Source organism: Engystomops pustulosus, chromosome 2 (genome assembly GCF_040894005.1).
Source record: "Engystomops pustulosus chromosome 2, aEngPut4.maternal, whole genome shotgun sequence".
NCBI lineage: Eukaryota > Metazoa > Chordata > Amphibia > Anura > Leptodactylidae > Engystomops > Engystomops pustulosus.
The window spans coordinates 222,835,869-222,855,119 of record NC_092412.1 but is presented as its reverse complement, the minus strand read 5'-3'; the positions used below and the strand labels follow the sequence as shown (position 1 = coordinate 222,855,119).

Here is a 19,251-nt window from a genome sequence, read left to right as displayed (position 1 = left end):
TTCTAATGATGCCACTAGGTGGCAGGAGAGGACAGTGTGAAAGAAATGGAAAATCCAGTTACAAGTGATTAAAAAAAATTTGCAGCACATAACATGGAAAAGTTAATAAAAGGTAATATATGCAGATTAGTTTGTCATTTAATGAAGAAACGAAGGTCGTATTGGAAGGGTCACCCAACTAAAGCCTTTTCCCCACGAGTGAGTTGGATGCATCCAATTTACATCAAACTTGCATCTTGTGCTTGCTGGAACGTCTGACCCAAACACCCAGCAACCGGAACCGAACTCGGCAGGTCAGTTCCTGTTGCTGAGTGTTCGGGCCAGACGTTCCAGCAGGCACACAGGGCGAGTTGGACGCATCAAACTCACTTGTGGGTAATGGGCCTAAAAGTAAGTTTAAATCCGTGTGTTACATTACCAGACCTCTCCATTCCAGCGCTGGTTTAATTGAGTTTCATGGAGCTCTCATTCTGCATGTCCATTGATTAGAGGTCACCCCCTATTGTGCCCCACCCCCATATAACTGCCCCCTATTGTGGTACTCACCTCTCCTTATACCCCTGGAGGAGCTCCTCTGCAGGCCCAATGACATCAGTACATTATCAGCAGCAAGGCTGGATGCTGGAGCGGGGAGCTGAGGGTTACCGGCTCCAGCATTATGTTCAATATCTGCATCGTTTGAAGATGCTGAAAAACTTGAAATCAGGTGGACAGACTCCAAATCCAGGACTGTCCTTCCACATCTGGGAAAGTTGATCATAGAGTGTTTCACGTCAAAGCTTCAGAGCATACTGTGCATACACCCCCAGAAAATCTACTCCAAATTCATTTTTTCTGATTGACCTCTAGGGTTCAGTATTGGGCTGAAGCAGGGCCCACCCCTCAGATACCACAGTCAGTTGCAACCACAGCATCTGTCTGGAGGTTGAAAAACAGCGCCACTCCTGACCTGACTTGATTGCAACTCTGCTGCAGTGAGATGAATGGATTTGAGCTGCACTACCCATGGTCAGGTGATGGTAAACCTTTAGGATGTTGTTCCTGCTTTGTCTCCTCATGCTTTACACTGCTGTTCTGCTCCTTCATATTAGGTGCTGTGTATAAGCACAAGCTTCGTAGTGCCCAGGGACTAGCATTCATTCACAATGGAATCTACAAAAGCACACATGAGATAATAAAGATCAGGTATCGGTCATATGTGTAATGAGACAAATGATCCTCAGTGAAGTGGAGATCCCCTTTAAGTCTATATCCAAAATAATGGATTATAATAAACACAACGGAGGCATCCTGGTAAATATATGTATATTTATTTCCTTTATAGAATATCTGAGAAGTACATCAATTCTCTTTAATCATCAAAAATGTCCTGTAAGTGACTGGTATAACACGGTTATGATGTATGAGACTGAATGATGACAAAGGGAATCTGTCAGCAGTTGTGACCATACAAAGCCGCAGACAGTGTAAGATTGGCCATGGAGATCTATGTGAGCATAGCTTTTGTGTGTGATGTTAGTAGCAGCAGGACTGTGAAAAATGCATTTATATTCCAAGGTTGTTCCTTCTCTAAGTGCAATGGTGAAGTGTCCTCTCAACTTTATGCATGCTGCTCTATAGCCCCCAAGTGCTCTGGGTGACTACTGGAATATCCAACCTTAGGCTATATGTAAGGGACAGTGGGACATTTCAATTTAGAGCAATAAGAGCACAGCAGTGTGAGGACATGTCCCTATTACGCATGGTGAAGCTGCCATCTTGAAATTTATTCTGAATTTATTTTTTCACAGTCCTGCTGCTACTAACACACAGATTTATGCTCACATAGATCTCTATGGCCAATACCTGTCTACAGCTTTATATGGTGACAGCTGCTGACAGATTCCCTTGAAACAGTTTTGCTGTTGAAATTGCAATTGTACTAATACCGAGGATTTGATTGGCAATTGTTCCATCTGTGCTTTTCCATCCGTGGCTTCATCTCATACGTAGTTTTAGTACATGCTGTATGAGGTTATCACATACATGTGGACACGAGTTACACAGCCGATCATGGAAAATATTCATTGACCATCAATATCACTCGGAAATCAGCTCATCCATATTTTAAGGGGATCGGTCTCCTCTCCCGATAAGTCGATTATATAAAATACATGTATTCCCGGTTCTGTCTGTCAGGGGAGGGGACTGACATGAAATCTAATAAGAATAACAATTTTCGGCACATCCACAAATGCCTTTAATGCTTGATTGGTGCAGATTTGCAAGAAAAGTCCCTAATTTTCCCTGGGAGAACCATGTGGTCTAAAGGGTTAGGTCACTTTCCCTATACGGTTCCCAATATTGACATCTGGACATTCTGGTTTCCACCTTGCTTCTTCTCGCCATATTACTGTAGGTAACGGATCATGTTCCTGATATAACAAATAATAGATTGTGCACATGGCACAATGGAAGTCTGGGAGTATATTAAAGGGGTTGGCCACTGGGAAGAATCTTTACCAGTAGAAGACCCTAGTAGGTTTGCCCATATTTTTCTTAGTATCTCCGTGGTCCATGTGAGCTGCCAGCACGAGGACTCTGGACCTCACATGACCCGCGGCTCGTGTGGACTACAGAGGAACTTTACTGGGGCAAGTACAAAACGGGTGCCCTTATTTGTGTCTGCTACTTACATTGGTGACATTTATTAGTAGCGGCCCACCCCTTTATGTACCACTACCAACCACCCCACAGGAAGGGACCTAGAAGTGATGGCAACTAGTAATGGACTTAACTTGAAAAATGTAAAGGTCATCTACCATCCAAATTCATCATGATAAACCAAAGCCAATTAGGGGGACAGAGGGGCTTTGGTAACATCCCCCAGAGCCCTTATGACTCATTAGGATAATTTTAAAAGTTGATTTTAGGCGGATGGAGACCATGGATAAGACATATAAGCAGATTACCACAGTCACAGCGCCTGGATTTATGAGTAAGTGTTCCTGGCTTATCATGATGGATTTTGTTGGTAGGAGAAACATAAGGAAATAGAATAAATTCTATATTGTGCATTTATTCTTTCATTGAATACATTGTCAATTATATATATATTTATAGTTGTTGTACATAGCATATTATACTATTATATTATTCTATGTTCACGATTTGAAAAAGTAGCAAATGGTAAGTTTTTTTTACATTAAAGGGAACCTGTCATCAGTAATTGGCTCAATAAAGCAGTATGTTGTTAAGCAGCTGAGCCACTTCTAGATTATGTTTCTTTCATGGTCTTGGGAGGTGACATAATCCAGAAAATCAACTTTGCAGATAGATATAAATTGGTTTTATGAAGTCAAGGAGGCGGAGAGTTTAACACTAAAGTCAGGCTTTCCCTGCCTTAGAACGGCCCCTTCACTGTAATTATGGTCTTGCGTCCAGTGACATTACTAATCAAATCAACACATGGGAGGTGGGGATGTTTGGAGGCAGGAGAGGTTGACTTCAGTGTTAAACTCTCCACCTTCCTGACTTTATACAACCTATTTACATCTCACTTCAAAGTTGATTTTCTGGATGATGCCACCACACTAGGCCATGAAAGAAACATCATCTAGAAGCCGCTCAGCTGCTTGAAAACATACTGGTAATGGTTCAGTAGGCCAATTTCTGATGACAGGTTCCCTTTAAGGATTATGGCCCACATTTACTATTAGTGATGCATCGTGCATTACGTGGCTTACTATTGTGCAGGGAGCGACACATTCATGAAGAACGAAGCTCGGTTTTCATGAATGTGGCGCAGACTGCATGCGCCCAAACTGTGTTCACCAGGTTCATTTGAGTTCAAGGGGCGTGCACCGCTATGGGGCTTACCGACATAAATGTAGCGGCCGGTGCGAGTAAGTAATAGAACGCCCCTTTCTGTGCAGGGGTTGTGTCGCGGTGTGAATAGTGCAGCCGTGATACAATACTAGCGCAGACACCTTCATACATACACGTACAACTGGTTTCCACATGTATTTATGTGCAACCTATGCCAGAATTCTCGCTTAGTAAATGTGCCCCTACGTGTCCATAGATACTGTATAGTCTTTGTTCTCCACTGCAAAAGGCACAGTCACAAAAAATTCCTATCTTTTTTGGTAGGTGATAAAATTTCACACTTAATTATTCATTTTTTCAAGACAAATAATTTTTGCAGTTATAGGGTCCTTGATCTGAGTTTGCTTTCACTAGAACAATGCCCCAATAGTGGGTCTCCTAAAATCACAGTTATCTGGGAGCCACGGGTCCCTGCACTCCTGTAGGACCACAGCTCGGGTCTGTAGTGATGTGGTCAGTAGGTAAGTTGTAGTTACGCAGCTACTCGTGGCTCATAGATAACGGTGGTCTTGGAGTTCTGCTCCTGGGGCAGCATTTGGTCAATGAAATGCAGCCACCAACTACTCTATTGTTACCGAGCCATAAATAGACATATCAATAGGACCCAAGGGTTACATGTAATGGGTTCAATGGCCCAGATTTATCAAAAGTTATGCCTCCCTAATGTACAAAGTGCGCCAGATTATTAAATACTGGTGCACGGTCTTCATTAATCTGGTACTTGCTGCACTGCTCGGCAAGTGGGCACCGATTTGAGTCGCTGTAATAAATGTGGCGCACGCTACAACTCTGCACCGGAGCCCCCCTTTATGTGCAGAGATTTGTGGTGCGGCGGACATAGTGCAGACACTTCATAACTACGTGTACAAGCAGTTTCCACGTTCTTTCAGTGCAAAGTCAGAGAAAACTGGCGCAAACACTTTAATAAATGTGGCCCGACGTTTTCATTGAAGATGGTCACACCCCGAGCACTTAAATTTCCCTCCAGTTACCCCTTTTCCTAAATGATTTAAGATAACAACTTGTTTTAATAGTTTCCTTTTCTTTGCTTCCACCCACTCCTGCTAATTACATCTTGAATTAAAGGGGTGGTACAAACTTTACATTTAATCCACTTTTCATAGGACAAGCTGATCTGGGAGGGTCTGACCACTGGGACCAGAAGCAATCTAGAGAATAGGGGCCCCTTTCTCACTAATAAGAGGAAAGAAAGGATGAACATGCAATATGCCACTCCATTCAGTACTATGAGAGTGTTGGATATTGCTGAGCACAGTGCAGGGGTATCTCTGGAACTCCTTTACACTGTCTATGTAAGCGATGGAGACAGAGCGCTGAGCGTGGCTATTTCCAACACTCCCATATGATCCTTAAAGGAAATCTACAACATGGAAGCAGTCAGGGTCGGCTCCAGGTTTCAGCGGGCCCCCTGGGTCACAGAGTCTCAGTTGGGCCCCTTTGCAGTGAACGCATGGTCAGAATTAAGAATAGAGAAACTAAAACAGTCCCCTGGTCCCTAAAATTTTCCCTAGTTTATCACCCCAACAGCCCTCTCAGTTTAATTATATGCAGCCCCACATGGTTACATTATGTACTGAGATTTAGCTGTGTGGGCCCCTGGCAGTTGCCCGGGTATGCCTGGTCCTGGCGCCAGCTCTGGATACAGTGCTTCTATACCAAGCACACTTACATGCTGGGGTGTGCCTCCTGAAACAGGATCCTGTCTTCTTTTTGTAGAAGTTAGTTTTTGAGAAACTTTTCAAATTATGCAAATGAGCCTCATGAGCTCCTGGCTACATCACAGAAGACCCTTTTGGAACTACCATATATACTGGAGAATAAGCCTAGTTTTTCAGCACAAAAAACAAACTTTCTGACGCTCCCCGGCATCCATCGCGGCACTGACATCAGGTGCTGGTCCGTTACAGTCTTTGTGACATCAGCCATGTCATGGCATGTCATGGCAGGCAGGCAGGCTATATACTCGAGGGGGCTGGCAGGCTATATACTCCAGGGGGCAGGTAGGCTATATACTCCAGGGGGCTGGCAGGCTATATACTCCAGGGGGCTGGCAGGCTATATATTTGAGGGGCAGGCAGGCTATATACTCCAGGGGGCTGGCAGGCTATATACTCCAGGGGGCTGGCAGGCTATATATTCGAGGGGCAGGCAGGCTATATACTCCAGGGGACTGGCAGGCTATATACTCCAGGGAGCTGGCAGGCTATATACTCCAGGGAGCTGGCAGGCTATATACTCCAGGGGGCTGGCAGGCTATATACTCGAGGGGGCTGGCAGGCTATATACTCCAGGGAGCTGGCAGGCTATATACTCCAGGGGGCTGGCAGGCTATATACTCCAGGGGGCTGGCAGGCTATAAACTACAAGGGACTGGCAGGCTATATACTGGGGGGGCTGTGACCAATGCATTTCCCACCCTTGGCTTATATTCAAGTCAATAGGTTTTCCAGTTTTTTGTGCCAAAATTAGGGGTCTCGTCTTTTACTTGGGTCAGCTTATACTCGAGTATATACAGGGTAATGTCTGCCAATTATTGACACCTCCATTCAGCTCTCAGGCCAGGGAGTCAATGCTGAATGGAGGTGTGAATAATTAGCAGACTACGGAGCCAGGAATCCCTGAAGGTCATTTGCATATTTTTTTTTGGAAAAGCAAAAAGAAGAATGGATCCTGTTTCAGGAAACTCATGCCAGCATGGAAGTGTGTAGATGCACTGCATTTAACCCATTAGTGAGAATAGGACTCTCATGATCGTGGGGGTCCCTGCTTGTTATCCTCTATATTGAGGTTAGGCGATAACATGCAAAGTTGGTAAAGCCCTAATAAGTATTGCTCTTCTCTCTAAACTATGATTTGCATTAGTTTCAACATTCAATATGCTAATAAGGCTCCTTACTGAGTAGGAGGAAACGGTGGAGGATAAAAACTACATTTCAACTGCCCTGGAAGGATTAGAGAAAATATATTGAAAGATGCAAAGAGCAAAAGTTGGTGGAAGGTTCTTGATAGGAAATACATATCTGATTCCTCCAGTCTTTAACTTGGTCCTTACGTTGGATGCATCCAGCGGTGTCCTGTCCACCTACATCCAGGAGTAATCTACTCACTCCACAAGGAAGGTGTAGGCCTCAGCAAATGATCAGTGTACATGGAATATTGAAAGGCAATGTATTTCGGAAATCTCTTGGTGTAACACACTAGCAGAAACCTGAAACTCAGTAAAAAAAATATCTGATGGCCTTGACAAATATGAGGTAGGCCCTGCTCTTCAGGATCCCATTTACCCTAGGAATATGCAAAAGTTTTACCTGTCATAAAATTTTAAAAGTTGCATGTTCCAGAAGAAAGCCAGGTCTGGAGTCACACATGCAATTTGTATGCAGATCTGTGAAAGGAAGGAAATAAGAAAATTTTCTCAATATGTCCTGTACTGGTTTGGGTGCCCAAATTACCACTGACCTCTATGTCTGATAGTAAAAGGTTGTCCTAATTTTTTGGAAAAGCAGCACAACATACAGAAAACTAAATTACTGAACATAAAGCGCTATTATAAAATGTTGGCAATCTCTGTTGGCTCCGTAGAGATGTTCTCGTGATCTGTGGGGGATTTATCACTGAGAACCCCCACTGATCAGCAAGTTAGGGCCTATCCTGTGGATAAGATTCAATATGGTTCCAAATCAGAAAGTATTCGGATTTGATTCAACGCTCAGATTTACTTACAATCATTAGATTATATTGCTGATGTGCTACACCAGAAGACATCATTGTCAACTTCAGTGGTTATTTTGGGTGCCAAATGCCTCCAGACTTGTTTCCTTTAGGAACTGCATTTGTGATTCCAGCCTAATACATTCATTAGTATCTTATAGTAAACATTACCACTTATCCCTAAAAAAAAAAAAAAACTTGCTCATATAAAACTCCTACAAGACATTTATAGTCTTGTAGGGTCTGAAAAGTCGTCTGTGATCAGAACTTGTAAAAGTAGATCCTTCTTTTTGGTCCATGTGTGTCCCTCAGTGTCATGAGAATTGGTCCATCTGATTGTAATCATTATTGAGAAATGTGGGCGATTTAGGGAAAATGTTAGAGACTGTTCTGCCAAATTTAACTTGTAGAATAAAGGTTTTTAATATATTGAGACCAAAAAAGGCCAAACTTTTTAATAAACTCTGTGTAAATCTGTAGTATAGTGGTTATTATATTCTGCACTTTCTATCGGTGTTCCCCTCTGCAGCATCTGGGGCCTTTGATCATAATTTACCATATTTGACATATTTATCATTTCCAGTTTTCAGAATAAAAGGTTTAGCTAAATCTGTGCAGATATGAAGATGGAGCAGATTTCAAAAAAGTCACAGGGGGCATTTATCATATTCGCTTTTGCTTTCCCTCTATATTTTCTGTGTCGCTGATTTCTAGTATTGGCCTTGTGTAATGTACCAAGCATATGCAAAGGTATTGATAAATTTTGCGCCCAATTTTCGTTCACCTACAACGAGTTTTGCCCAATTCAAAAGAAAAGTTGCAGATTCACATCTTGTTTGTTTGACGTGACCTGGGGTGACCTTTTGTCACTAGTGCATGGTGCTGGCAGTCGGCCACAATCTCTTATCTACATAGAAAATTAAGAAACCAGAGAGCTGCCAAAAATTGCACAAAGCTATCTTAAATTAGGCAAATTTCTTAGAACCCATTGAAAATTGTGCAAAAGCCAAAACACGTTCTGGACTAACAATTTCTATACCCCCCATAGAGACTTGTATCATACACTAAATGGTTCCCATTTACTGGGCACATTTCACACCAATGCCAATTATTTTCTGTATATCTGTGTGTAAAACCAGTGTAGAACTGGTGCCAGTCAAAATAGTAGAATGCTACATTATTTTCTTCGGATATATAGAAGAGTATGTGATATTTTGACATTTTGACCCTACAGTGTCAACAATATCGATACAACGGTCGATGAGACAGAATCTAAATTTCCCATTTGCGAATGAACAATTTTCTTCATGCAGCCACCAGAGAGATCATTTTCCACCTTGCTTATTAATTCCCCCAAAAATATAAACTTCCAAATCATGTTTCCCAAATTGTTAAAGATGTATGAAAAGTTTTAAATTGTGAAAAAATATTTTACTGCTAATTTTTTTTTTTATCCTCTCAAACTTTACGTGCACTGTTAAAAACACTATAAAAGTACAGCACAAAAATGTATTCATTGTTTTCATACCTGTATAAGTGTGTGTATGCTACGAGGTATTGGTTGGTCACATGAACCTTAATAGCCTACAGTGAAGCTGAATAATATTTTATGGCTGGAATAATGGATAAATGGAAAAGTGAATATGAAGACGTAAGAGTGCCCAGTTGTTTTGGCACAGGTCTTTCTACCACAATGTCTCTTTATAAAAAAAATAAGGTTGACCTTGAAACTCATGTGTACCATCATTTTAGCAAATGCTTAAACTATGTGTAATAAAGTTTGTCAAAATGGACTCAAAATGGGTAAAAATACTACCTACTAGTACGTGCTGGAAATACCGGCTAAAGCGGGTAAGTGTTGTAGCCTGTGATTGGCTGAGCAGTCATTTCCTGTGTCCCAAGAGGAAATAGGAAGTAGACCAGGGCAATAGATAAGGCGAGTAATGTTTCTCTAAATTTCATGAGCCTTTGCTAAAAAGTGTGACTTTTTTCAATGCTTAGAGTTAAGAACTAGAAATATAAATATTTTCAGTATCTCTCTCTATACTTATATTTGCTAATATCCGCAGAACCTAAAATCGTAGCCTAATTCTCCAATGCAATAAGCATAAGTATGGCTTATCTGAGAATTTGGCAAATATTTCATAGAAAAGAAGTGGTTGTATGCATATTAAATAACACATTTTATACATTCCTAAAAGTTCTCGCGGATTGAGGTATGATCAGTAGCATACCAGTAATTCAGAGCACGGACTGATAAATCATCAGAATAATCTGACGGCATGCTTTGGTTTCTATAAAATTGTTGAATACATGGAGAAGCTCAAAATCACTGATTGTTTTGCTAAAGAACGTACCAATATTGACCAAAATTGAAATTTGGTGGAGTATAGTCAACATCTAATATACAGTCATCAGTAGAAGTAGGATCAGACAAGGGTCTTCTCTCCACCAGCGAAACTACTTGTTTCGACATCATTCAAGAATTTCTCATCTTCTTAGTTCTGTAAAATACAAAGTCATCATATTTAGGAAGCATCTAGTTAACTTTGCGGCTGCAAACTATTATCTTCTAAACAACTAACTACTTGCTCCTCTTCAGTCTCCGTGGATGCATCTTGATTCTCTAAGTCACTTAGTTGTCCCTCTCCGAATTCTAAAATAGTTGGCAAATTCCCCTGTTTTGGGCATCGTTTCTTGAGGCTAACTAAAAAAGGCTGCGGCAAGGAGAAGATGTCCACGTTATTGCCAAGGTCGATCCATGTCATGCTGGGGAACTTTTTAAGGTCCTTCAAAGCCTCTGTAATTTCCCTCAAGATGGACTTTGTCAGGCGGTTTCCATTGAGAGCCAGAGTAGACAGATGCGGAAGGCCACTGAGGACAGGTAGAAGATGTAAGAACATTTCATCTGTGAGTTCAGTAAAGCAGAGTTCCACATTCTCCACTTCTTCTGAATTGTGCTGAAGATAAAGCATCACACGGTCCAGGTCCTTCATGGTTAGGGGGATGCCAGTCAGATCTAAGGAGCCATCTTGAGGTCTTGCTGATAGAATTGCTTTTAAACTGCAGAAAGAAGAATCAGTTAGTCCAAATGACTCAAATAATCTGTCAAAATTGTACATTTATGTTCAAAGATGATTAAACCTTTCCTCTACATCAGTGGTTCTCAACCTGTGGGTCGTGACCTTGGCAGGGGTCCAAAACACAGGGGTCGCCTAAAGCCTTTGGAGCCGCGATTTTATTGTGTTTTTACTGCAAATCGCATGGTTTGGGGTCACCGGAACATGTGTAAATGTATTGCGGGGTCACAGCATTATAAAGGTTGAGAACCACTGCTCTACATGCAAGTATATGTTATATCCTGGGTTGGACTGGCCCACCAAAGAATCTGCAGATCCTCCAGTGGGTCCAAGCACTACCACAGTGATAGCCCCAGAGAGCAAGCAGAAGAAAACAGAATTTGAAGGTTGCTGGGTTGAATATTGAATGGTGGGCACCCACTAAAATTTTGGTAGGCTAAAAAGCCGCAGTCCGACACTGTGTATATAAACCTCTTTGCCTATTCTATCCATCAAAGTAATATAAACACAAAAATGCGTTGTGATACACTGCTATAGACCCACTGTTAATATTTCCATCACCTTTTACTCTCCTTAGCCCTCTGATTTTGCAAAGAGCATAAAATAAGCGGCAGCCGTGTGTGGGAACACAGGAGAACATAATCCTGTTAAAGCGGAGCTAAGCCAAGTTCATTCCCGTGATAAAAGGTTTATCCATAAAAGATATAAATGGAAAGAAAGACAGAAGGCTCTGTCTCCAGACGTTTACATGGTACCTGATCCCCTCCACGCATAAAACACCACCAAATATGAAAGTGTCAAGCTTTGTTCACATTCAGCTGTGTACGTCATACATCAAATACCGACTATGCCAGATAAGCCCCAGCTACTGTCATAGCTTATACCACATGGAGGCTCCAAACACATGCAAATACTAACCGGCACTTATGCTGAACTATTACAGAAGATCTGATATCCTGTTCATACTAGTATTGGTTGGCCATACAAGTGATGCATGGATGGCACAACACATGCGCAACATCCTGTTGCACCTATTAGGAAGCCCAATTCTCCAGATGATTGGGGATCCCGTTCTCGTGATGAGTGTTGGTCCAACCAATCAGTTCTCCTATCATCCGTCTTCATCCTCCTATAAATGAGTAACATTCCCCTTTAAAACAATCTGAATACTTGGCTTTTTCCAGACTTCTAGTCGCGGTGACAGGTAATCATCCTTTGTGTAGTTGTTATTATCCTGCCGCCTGTTTTCTGGCTCTGTTCGCATTTTATAATTTTTAATGGTTTTGAGTCCTACTGAGCAAAGAACATGAAAAATGATTATCATTATGAGGATAGAAAATGAGCCTTATTACCGGCTCGGTATCTTTTCATAAATCTAGTTCGGTGCTTTTATATTTGGGAATAATCAGCCTCCCCTTTATGTGGATGGCCATGTCTAAATATACACAACAATACTGTGTATAAGAGGTCAGGGGGTGAGTATATAGGACAGCAGTGGTCTATATCCATACGTTGTCTCTGCTAGCTGAAAAGGGAGCGTCAATAGCACACACTTAGTATATACTCAATTACGCTCCTTTACTCCGTATACGAGGCTATGATACATGATGGATGAAAATGAGTGGGAGATGATGGAAAAACTATAGAATACGAGAAATTACCACATTGTCAATAATCTGCTGATAGTTCAGTATATTTTATATAAAAATATTTTAGAGCGATACCCATCCGGCTAACACACTGCTATTAGTGAAGACATATACAATACTGCTTTCCTGTACACAAACATAGCACTGCTATATGGTGCACACATACATACATAACTTTCATATACATACATCCACATTTGGGCACATTACAAATTTATACACATCACCTGTCAACATTTTTATGAACATAACACACAGCACAAACATGCATACATACACATTACACACTTGTTCATATATTACACACTCGTAAATGCATATTACACACTTGTTCATACACATTACACACTCACACTCACGGCTTCATCCTCTGTTGATAAGGTATGGCTGAGGATGCGCTGATTGTGTCATTGTGCTTCGCTCTGACATTGCTAATATGAACACTGGTTTATACTTGTTGGCTACTTTGTTTCTGCACCGCACCCATCTGTCTCCTGCAAACTCTGCTCTGGTTCTCATAGAGTTAACCTCTGAGATTGACAGAATTCCTCTCCAGATCGGTACTATGGTTTCTCATATAAACTCCTCCTGATTTGTGTTCTTTGCCTGTGCTCCTAATTAGCTTATGTTTCTGATCTCTGCGCTTGTGATTCTGTACTGTGTTTGCCCTGTTTGTTGTGACCCGGCTCTGGATACTATTCTTCTGTGTTTGTTTGTCTTTGTCTCTGTTTGCCCCTTAACTACTAGAGTAAGTTGTGGCAAAAGTCACGGACAGCTGGGAAGGGGATGAGTCTCAAAGGTCCCTGTCTCTGGCTGTGTCTTAGTCTGTTTCCAGACACTGTATAACATAGACATTACACACTTGTACATATACCTTACGCACCCATCCTGTATCTGGTCAAACAGAGCTCCTCTTTACAGTATCTTTTCTTCTCTACTGGTTATTGTATATTAATTTCCCTGACAGGATGTCAGCAGACCAACATTTTTCATTGAACCTTACAACAAACAAGACAAAGCTTTTTGTATTTGGCTATGTATTATAGCTATATTTTTGTACTTTATATAAATGGAGCACAAACACTGCTGTATATGTCCTATTTATATGCATCATACGAAAACGCAGAGATTATCTTCAAGAGTTGGATATACAGTAGTAGGAAACTGTAAAACTAGTGGGGGGTACAGAGTTACTCATTTCGATCTAGTGACTACACAGTTAATTGAATTTGCAGGATAGATTTTCTTCCCTTGTCTCATCCTCCTGTTCTACAAGCTGCATTATGGGAGAAGCCATAAATCTACTAGATGATACCACTCTTCGCTGACAGCTTTCATATGTGATACAAGAAAGAAAATAACACCTAAGAGGGATTTCTTCCATTACGCTTGTGCTATTTCCTGTTGCAAGGAACAGGACAAATTAAAATATACCTCACTGTGAAGCCAGGGTCAAATGAAAGTCTTCCACCAGTTCTAGCACATTCATCAATGGTCCGGGTGTGGGGGACCAACAAGCTACTTTTATGTATGTAGGTCAAGGTTAGCCCAGCTACAACTAGGGAGGACCTCCAAAACGCGTTTAGCCTACAATTTAAAATAGTGCACTTAACTTATGCACTAAGGCTAAGCATTTTAAATTATAATATCAGACTATCTAATTCACCGCCTGCACCTCGAAACTTAAAGGACAGTGATGACACACCTTTTAGAGACAGAGTGCCCAAACTACAACTAAAATCCACTTAATTACCATGAGGTGCCAACATGGCATTTTAAGCAGTAATTTATTGCTACCTATTCTTCCACATCTTTCAATCGTATCGGCCCCCTGAGGCAACCAAGAAGGAGGGCAAATTCTGAATCTCTCTCCAGGGACTCTCTGTAGAGGAAGAATAGTGGGTCCAGCAGGATGAGCTCCAAAGATATTGCAGTTCTGCCTACACCTTCTCACTTTTCCCGCAGTTCCAAACAGCCAATGAAGTGTCGCTTTAAAATAGCGCTGAGAGCAGCATCTCTAAATGCCTGGGACTGCAGGAAGATTTGGTGGATTTGGTCCTATTTGGTGAACTCTGTCCTGGGGTGATGAGTGGCACCTGCACTATAGGTTCGATGTTATAGGACATCTACCATCAACCCCCCATAGTGAAGGGCAGGACGGGGTGGGAATGGTAGTGCAACGTGGGGAGTGAATAAATCATAATACTAGAGCGCCTCAGGCTTACTATAATAATTTTTATAATTTATATTGCCACAACCGTGTGTATCGAGTTATCAATAGGTTCCTCAGGAACTTCTTACTAGGACTACTCTACTCTATAACTGACGGTAGCTGTCCTTTAAAATCTATTAGGAACAGAGAAGATGATATTCAAGGTGATACAATTATTCACCAATCTCAGCACAAATCTACCTAGTATAGAGCTCAAATGAACGACGAGAAGACTGTGCAAAGACAAACTCAATGGGGCACAATTACTAACAATCCCCCTGGAGTTCACAGAAAGTGCATTGTCCAACGATAATGCACTGTGCCGCGATTCACTAAGATCGTGTGCCCAATATCCTGCATGTGTCGCTTCCCCGCTCAGGTCCGACAGAGTTCACCATCTTCTCCCTGGTGTATGTAAGGGCTAGATCTTGTGACACAATTTGAATCTTAAATCCCGCCCTCAGTCCGAATCAGTTGGATCGTCCGACGGCACGCCCCCCCAATTTGTGTTGCATGTGTCGCAACATGTGAAGAGATTAGACCATATTTTGTAGATGTTGGAAGCTATGTGCAATTTTGATAAGTGAGATATATCTATTGGGCCATACAAATCTTGGGCTCGAAGTAAAGAGACTCATTCATTATCATAAGCAAGCTTAAATAGGATGTGTCACCTGTAAAAATGGCACTAGGAGCTGCTTACTTTAGTAAACAGTTCCTAGTGCTACAACAGATGTAGCAGTTTTAAACTGCTAACGCCATCAGACACTGTCGCACTGCACAATAGAAACGCCGAACCGTGCTGTAAGTGGTCCGGCCTATTCATGAGGGGGAGGTCCTCTTCTCCACACAGCCCCACCCACTGTACTGTAGCACTAGGAGCTGCTTCCTTTTGGAGCACTTTTGGAGTCCATGGTGTCATCATTATCTCCTCTCTGCCTCTTCCTCCTTCCATCCTTCCTCCTGCAGACATGAGATTTACTTGGAGCATGCGATCAGCTAAAGGCTGCATGAAGGAGGAAGGACAGAGTAAGATCTAGTAGATCAGAGAGCAGATAATGATGATGATTGCAGCCTTGTAACAGACGCACCAGTGAATTGATGCAGTTTGCTGGCAGGGAGCTTTTATATACTTTTATAAGTGAGTGGAATCAGTTATGTTAAAAGCAAATTGGCAGGAGTTTTAAAAAGGCTATGGGAACCTGGGAAAAACAATGGTTAAAAACATCTGAGATGCTGATGACAGGTTCCCTTGAAGCTGCTTGAAATAGTAGACTGTGTGAAAACTGTGTGACTTTTTTCTTAACAGTTAAAAAAAGCTGATAATATTAAATAGTTTTTCTGAAAAAACCCTAATTTTAACTATCATCGTTATTAAGTGTGAGATATCTGAAATGTATATTTTTATACACACAGTGAAGAGTTTAGTTCTTCTGTTGTCTCTCATTTTTTCCTAAAATTAATCTCCAATTACAACATCAATAAAATATTTCTAGAATTGATAAACATTGTTACTTAGACATCAAAGATATCCCTAAATTCTCCATAATAAGACAATATCTTATTACCCTTGTGACCCCCATGATCCATGAGGAGGCTTCATTACAAACACTCAGTGTTCTAGGGATAATCTCGGCAGCTTTGAAATACACTTCAAGAGTCTCTCTAATTAAAAGACACTCAATTAGAATAATATTGATAAAATGTTTAGGCTGAAATCCAAATATTTCTCTGACGGTGTCTTAAGATGCTGGTTAATGAGGAGCTATCCATGAGGCGCTGTCTCCCCTTTGCTAATTTTGTCAATTTTGAAAATACATCATCAAAGGAAAACCTGAGATGAAAGCTGCAGGTGAAACCTGAGGAACATCGGACCCTCAACCCTGTACAATATAAGTGGTAGTTAATGGAAAGTAAATGGTTGTGGTTAGAGATGAGGGGACCTGACGTTCATGGTTGGGCCGCACAACCTGCACATATTTACGGAATGGCAGCCGAACTGACAATCTGGCAGATTGGTCAGAGGGGAAAAAATTATTGACCAGGGTGACCATGTCTGGCCGATCATAGACACAGATAGTTGTAAGGGGCATCAATCTGCTGAACTGCCTGTCCAGCCGGCAGCAATATGTGCGGGTTGTACGCCTGGACCCCGAACAAGGATGTCAGGTCCACTGTTAGTACCAGATTATAGGAAGTACCTGCAGAATTGAAAAATTTTTTTGGTACATGAAAAAAATGCCTAAAGGAATCCTGATGCAGCCCTTCCCCCCGCTCCCAGCTACAACATTGTGAAGGTCTTAGGTTTGCCTCACTGCAGGGTATTAAACATCCTGAGGCCAGAAGAAGGACAAATAATGCAAAACGATCATCACTTCGAGGCGGAGCAAACCTGATTTTGTCTTCCCTCCCTTTGGGCTGTAAAGTGAATATGGAATTAAGATTGTTCTATTACATGACTTTTGGGAAGTGCCCTCTTTTTCTGTGATTATTCTACATCACTGATGCCGACTGAAGCCACCGACTGCCAATGTAGGTGCCGTGACCCCCTACATATCCGATCCAAATGGCGGTCCTATAGAACTGCAGACCGCTGCAACGCTAGAAGGTGTGGGGTAAAAACAGAAACACACATTTTTTATTATTTAATTTTTTGTTTAACTCGACCCAGCCCAACTTAGAATTGACTAAAATGATAGGTTTGTTCTTAAGTTGAATTTGTATGTAAGTTGGAACTGTTATATTTTATAATTGTAATTATAGCCAAAAAATTTGGGATATTCAAAATTTTGGGCAGTCAATGGAACAAGGATTATAAATAAAAATTCATTACAGACACCTTACAGCTGATCATTTGAAGTAAAGTAACAACCAGAGACTTCACCAGAGTTGGCAGAGAGGTCCGTCAGTAACTAGGGGTCGTCTGTAAGTCACCCGACTTACAGACGACCCTTAAGTCCTTAAGTCGAGTCCTTAAGTCGAGGACTGCCTGAACTGTAGTTCATTGTTGAAGAAAAATAACCCAAAAAATCCATTAGAATCCATTCTTTATTCCAGCTTGTTTCAAAAATAACTCTATTGTTCGAAACGCGTCGCTATGAAGATGCTTTACCATGTTCAAGATTTGTTTCATATGTATCAAGTGCGTGCAGGTTTTTAACTTCAAAATGGAATAAATGTGGATTTTATGCATGTTGGATTTCTTAGTTTATTTTTCTTCCAGGTGATCATCAGTCTTTGTCTCAACATTAGGGGGAGGTTAGTGCTTTGCTATATGTAGAGTAGTGGTAGTAGCTGCACCTGAGATTGGGTGACAAAAGCTTCCTTTTTATGCCTTTGGAGCTTAAAGGGATTGTCTAGAGATTGAAAAACATGCCAAAAAGTGCTCATTTCCTGACCATAGGCGGTGTGAGGTATTGCAATTCATCCCTGTATAGCTTAGCTGCAATTCCAGCACCATGGTCAGGTGTGGCGATCTATTTGGAAGTAAGCAGCCATGTTTTTCAGTGTCCGGACAACCCCTTTAAGAAGGTGTTCCATGACAGCTTCCATAGAAGAGAAGAGAAGCGTCTCAAGAACACTGAAGAACAACCTAGGAATTTATATACTCCCTGGAATAATGTGAAAACATATAAAAAAAAATGGAAAACATTCACAGTAAGATTCTGAATAGGAGACATAACAAGCCTGTCATCTCGGCTGTAGGATAATGTAGTCAGTATATATTTAGATTCCATCTCAGGACTGAAACAATCATTTGGACAGTAAATTTATACATAACATGAAATGTGTCAAAATCTGTCAAAACATGGGGCATTTTACATATTCATTCATAATATCACTGAACCTACCGCATGCTGACACGTGAAAGTGCTAGCGCAAGTGCTGTGATCTGCTGTATCACCACTAGGTGTCCTCACTTGCATTAAGTAAAACCTTACCAAAAAAAATCCCTAAATAAATATAAAAATGGGGGAATTTGTGTCTGTGCAAAAGCAGTAGCTTATTAAGACAAGATAATGGGGCTTATTTACTAAGGGTCACGGATTGCACTTTCCTTTGACTTTTGGCCGGTTTTGGGATTTGCACGGCTTTGACAAGTATTTAACAGGAGTTTGCGCTGGGATTGTGTCACACGTGATAGGATTGTGGTGCATCTGCAACAGAAATCGGGGCGCATGCCATGGGATGATCTGACTGATTCGGATTGAGCATGAGATTTAAGATTCAAATTGAGTCGCAAGACAATGCACTTACATGCACCAGGAAGAAGAAGGTGAACTCGGACCTGAGCGGGGAAGTGACACATGCAGGATATCGGGCGCACGATCTTACTGAATGACGGCACACTGCATTATCGTCGGACAATGTACTTTCGCGAACTCCAAGGAACAAGTAAATGTGCCCCAATATTTTCTATACATGTGTGTATGTTCCTATATACTCTCCTATTTTAAATCCACAATATGGTTTATTTTCGCAAGTTTCAACCACAAAAGGGTCCCACTCAGTAACGCGCCCCCAAAACTGAACCATTCTACCCACCCAGTGGACATTTCTGCAGTGTGACCCCAGTCTAATACATCAACAAGGTTCCAGCAGTCATTACGCTGGAGATTATAAATAATAATAATCTTTTTATAGCTCCATCATATACCGCAGCGCTGTACAGATCATGTACAAACAATAACATTACATAGCAATAACGTAG

General features: G+C 41.4%; 1 protein-coding gene across 1 annotated transcript in view; it reads right to left on the bottom strand.

The window, feature by feature from the left end:
- Positions 1-1,291: 1,291 nt before the first annotated feature.
- The window catches only part of LRRC75A (leucine rich repeat containing 75A), a 211,500-nt gene continuing 193,540 nt past the window's right edge, over positions 1,292-19,251 (bottom strand). Inside the window, exon 4 of the mRNA XM_072138244.1 lies at positions 1,292-10,662. Coding sequence (XP_071994345.1) covers positions 10,143-10,662 — 520 coding nt within the window. The 3' untranslated portion in view covers positions 1,292-10,142. The remainder of the gene's footprint in view (positions 10,663-19,251) is intronic.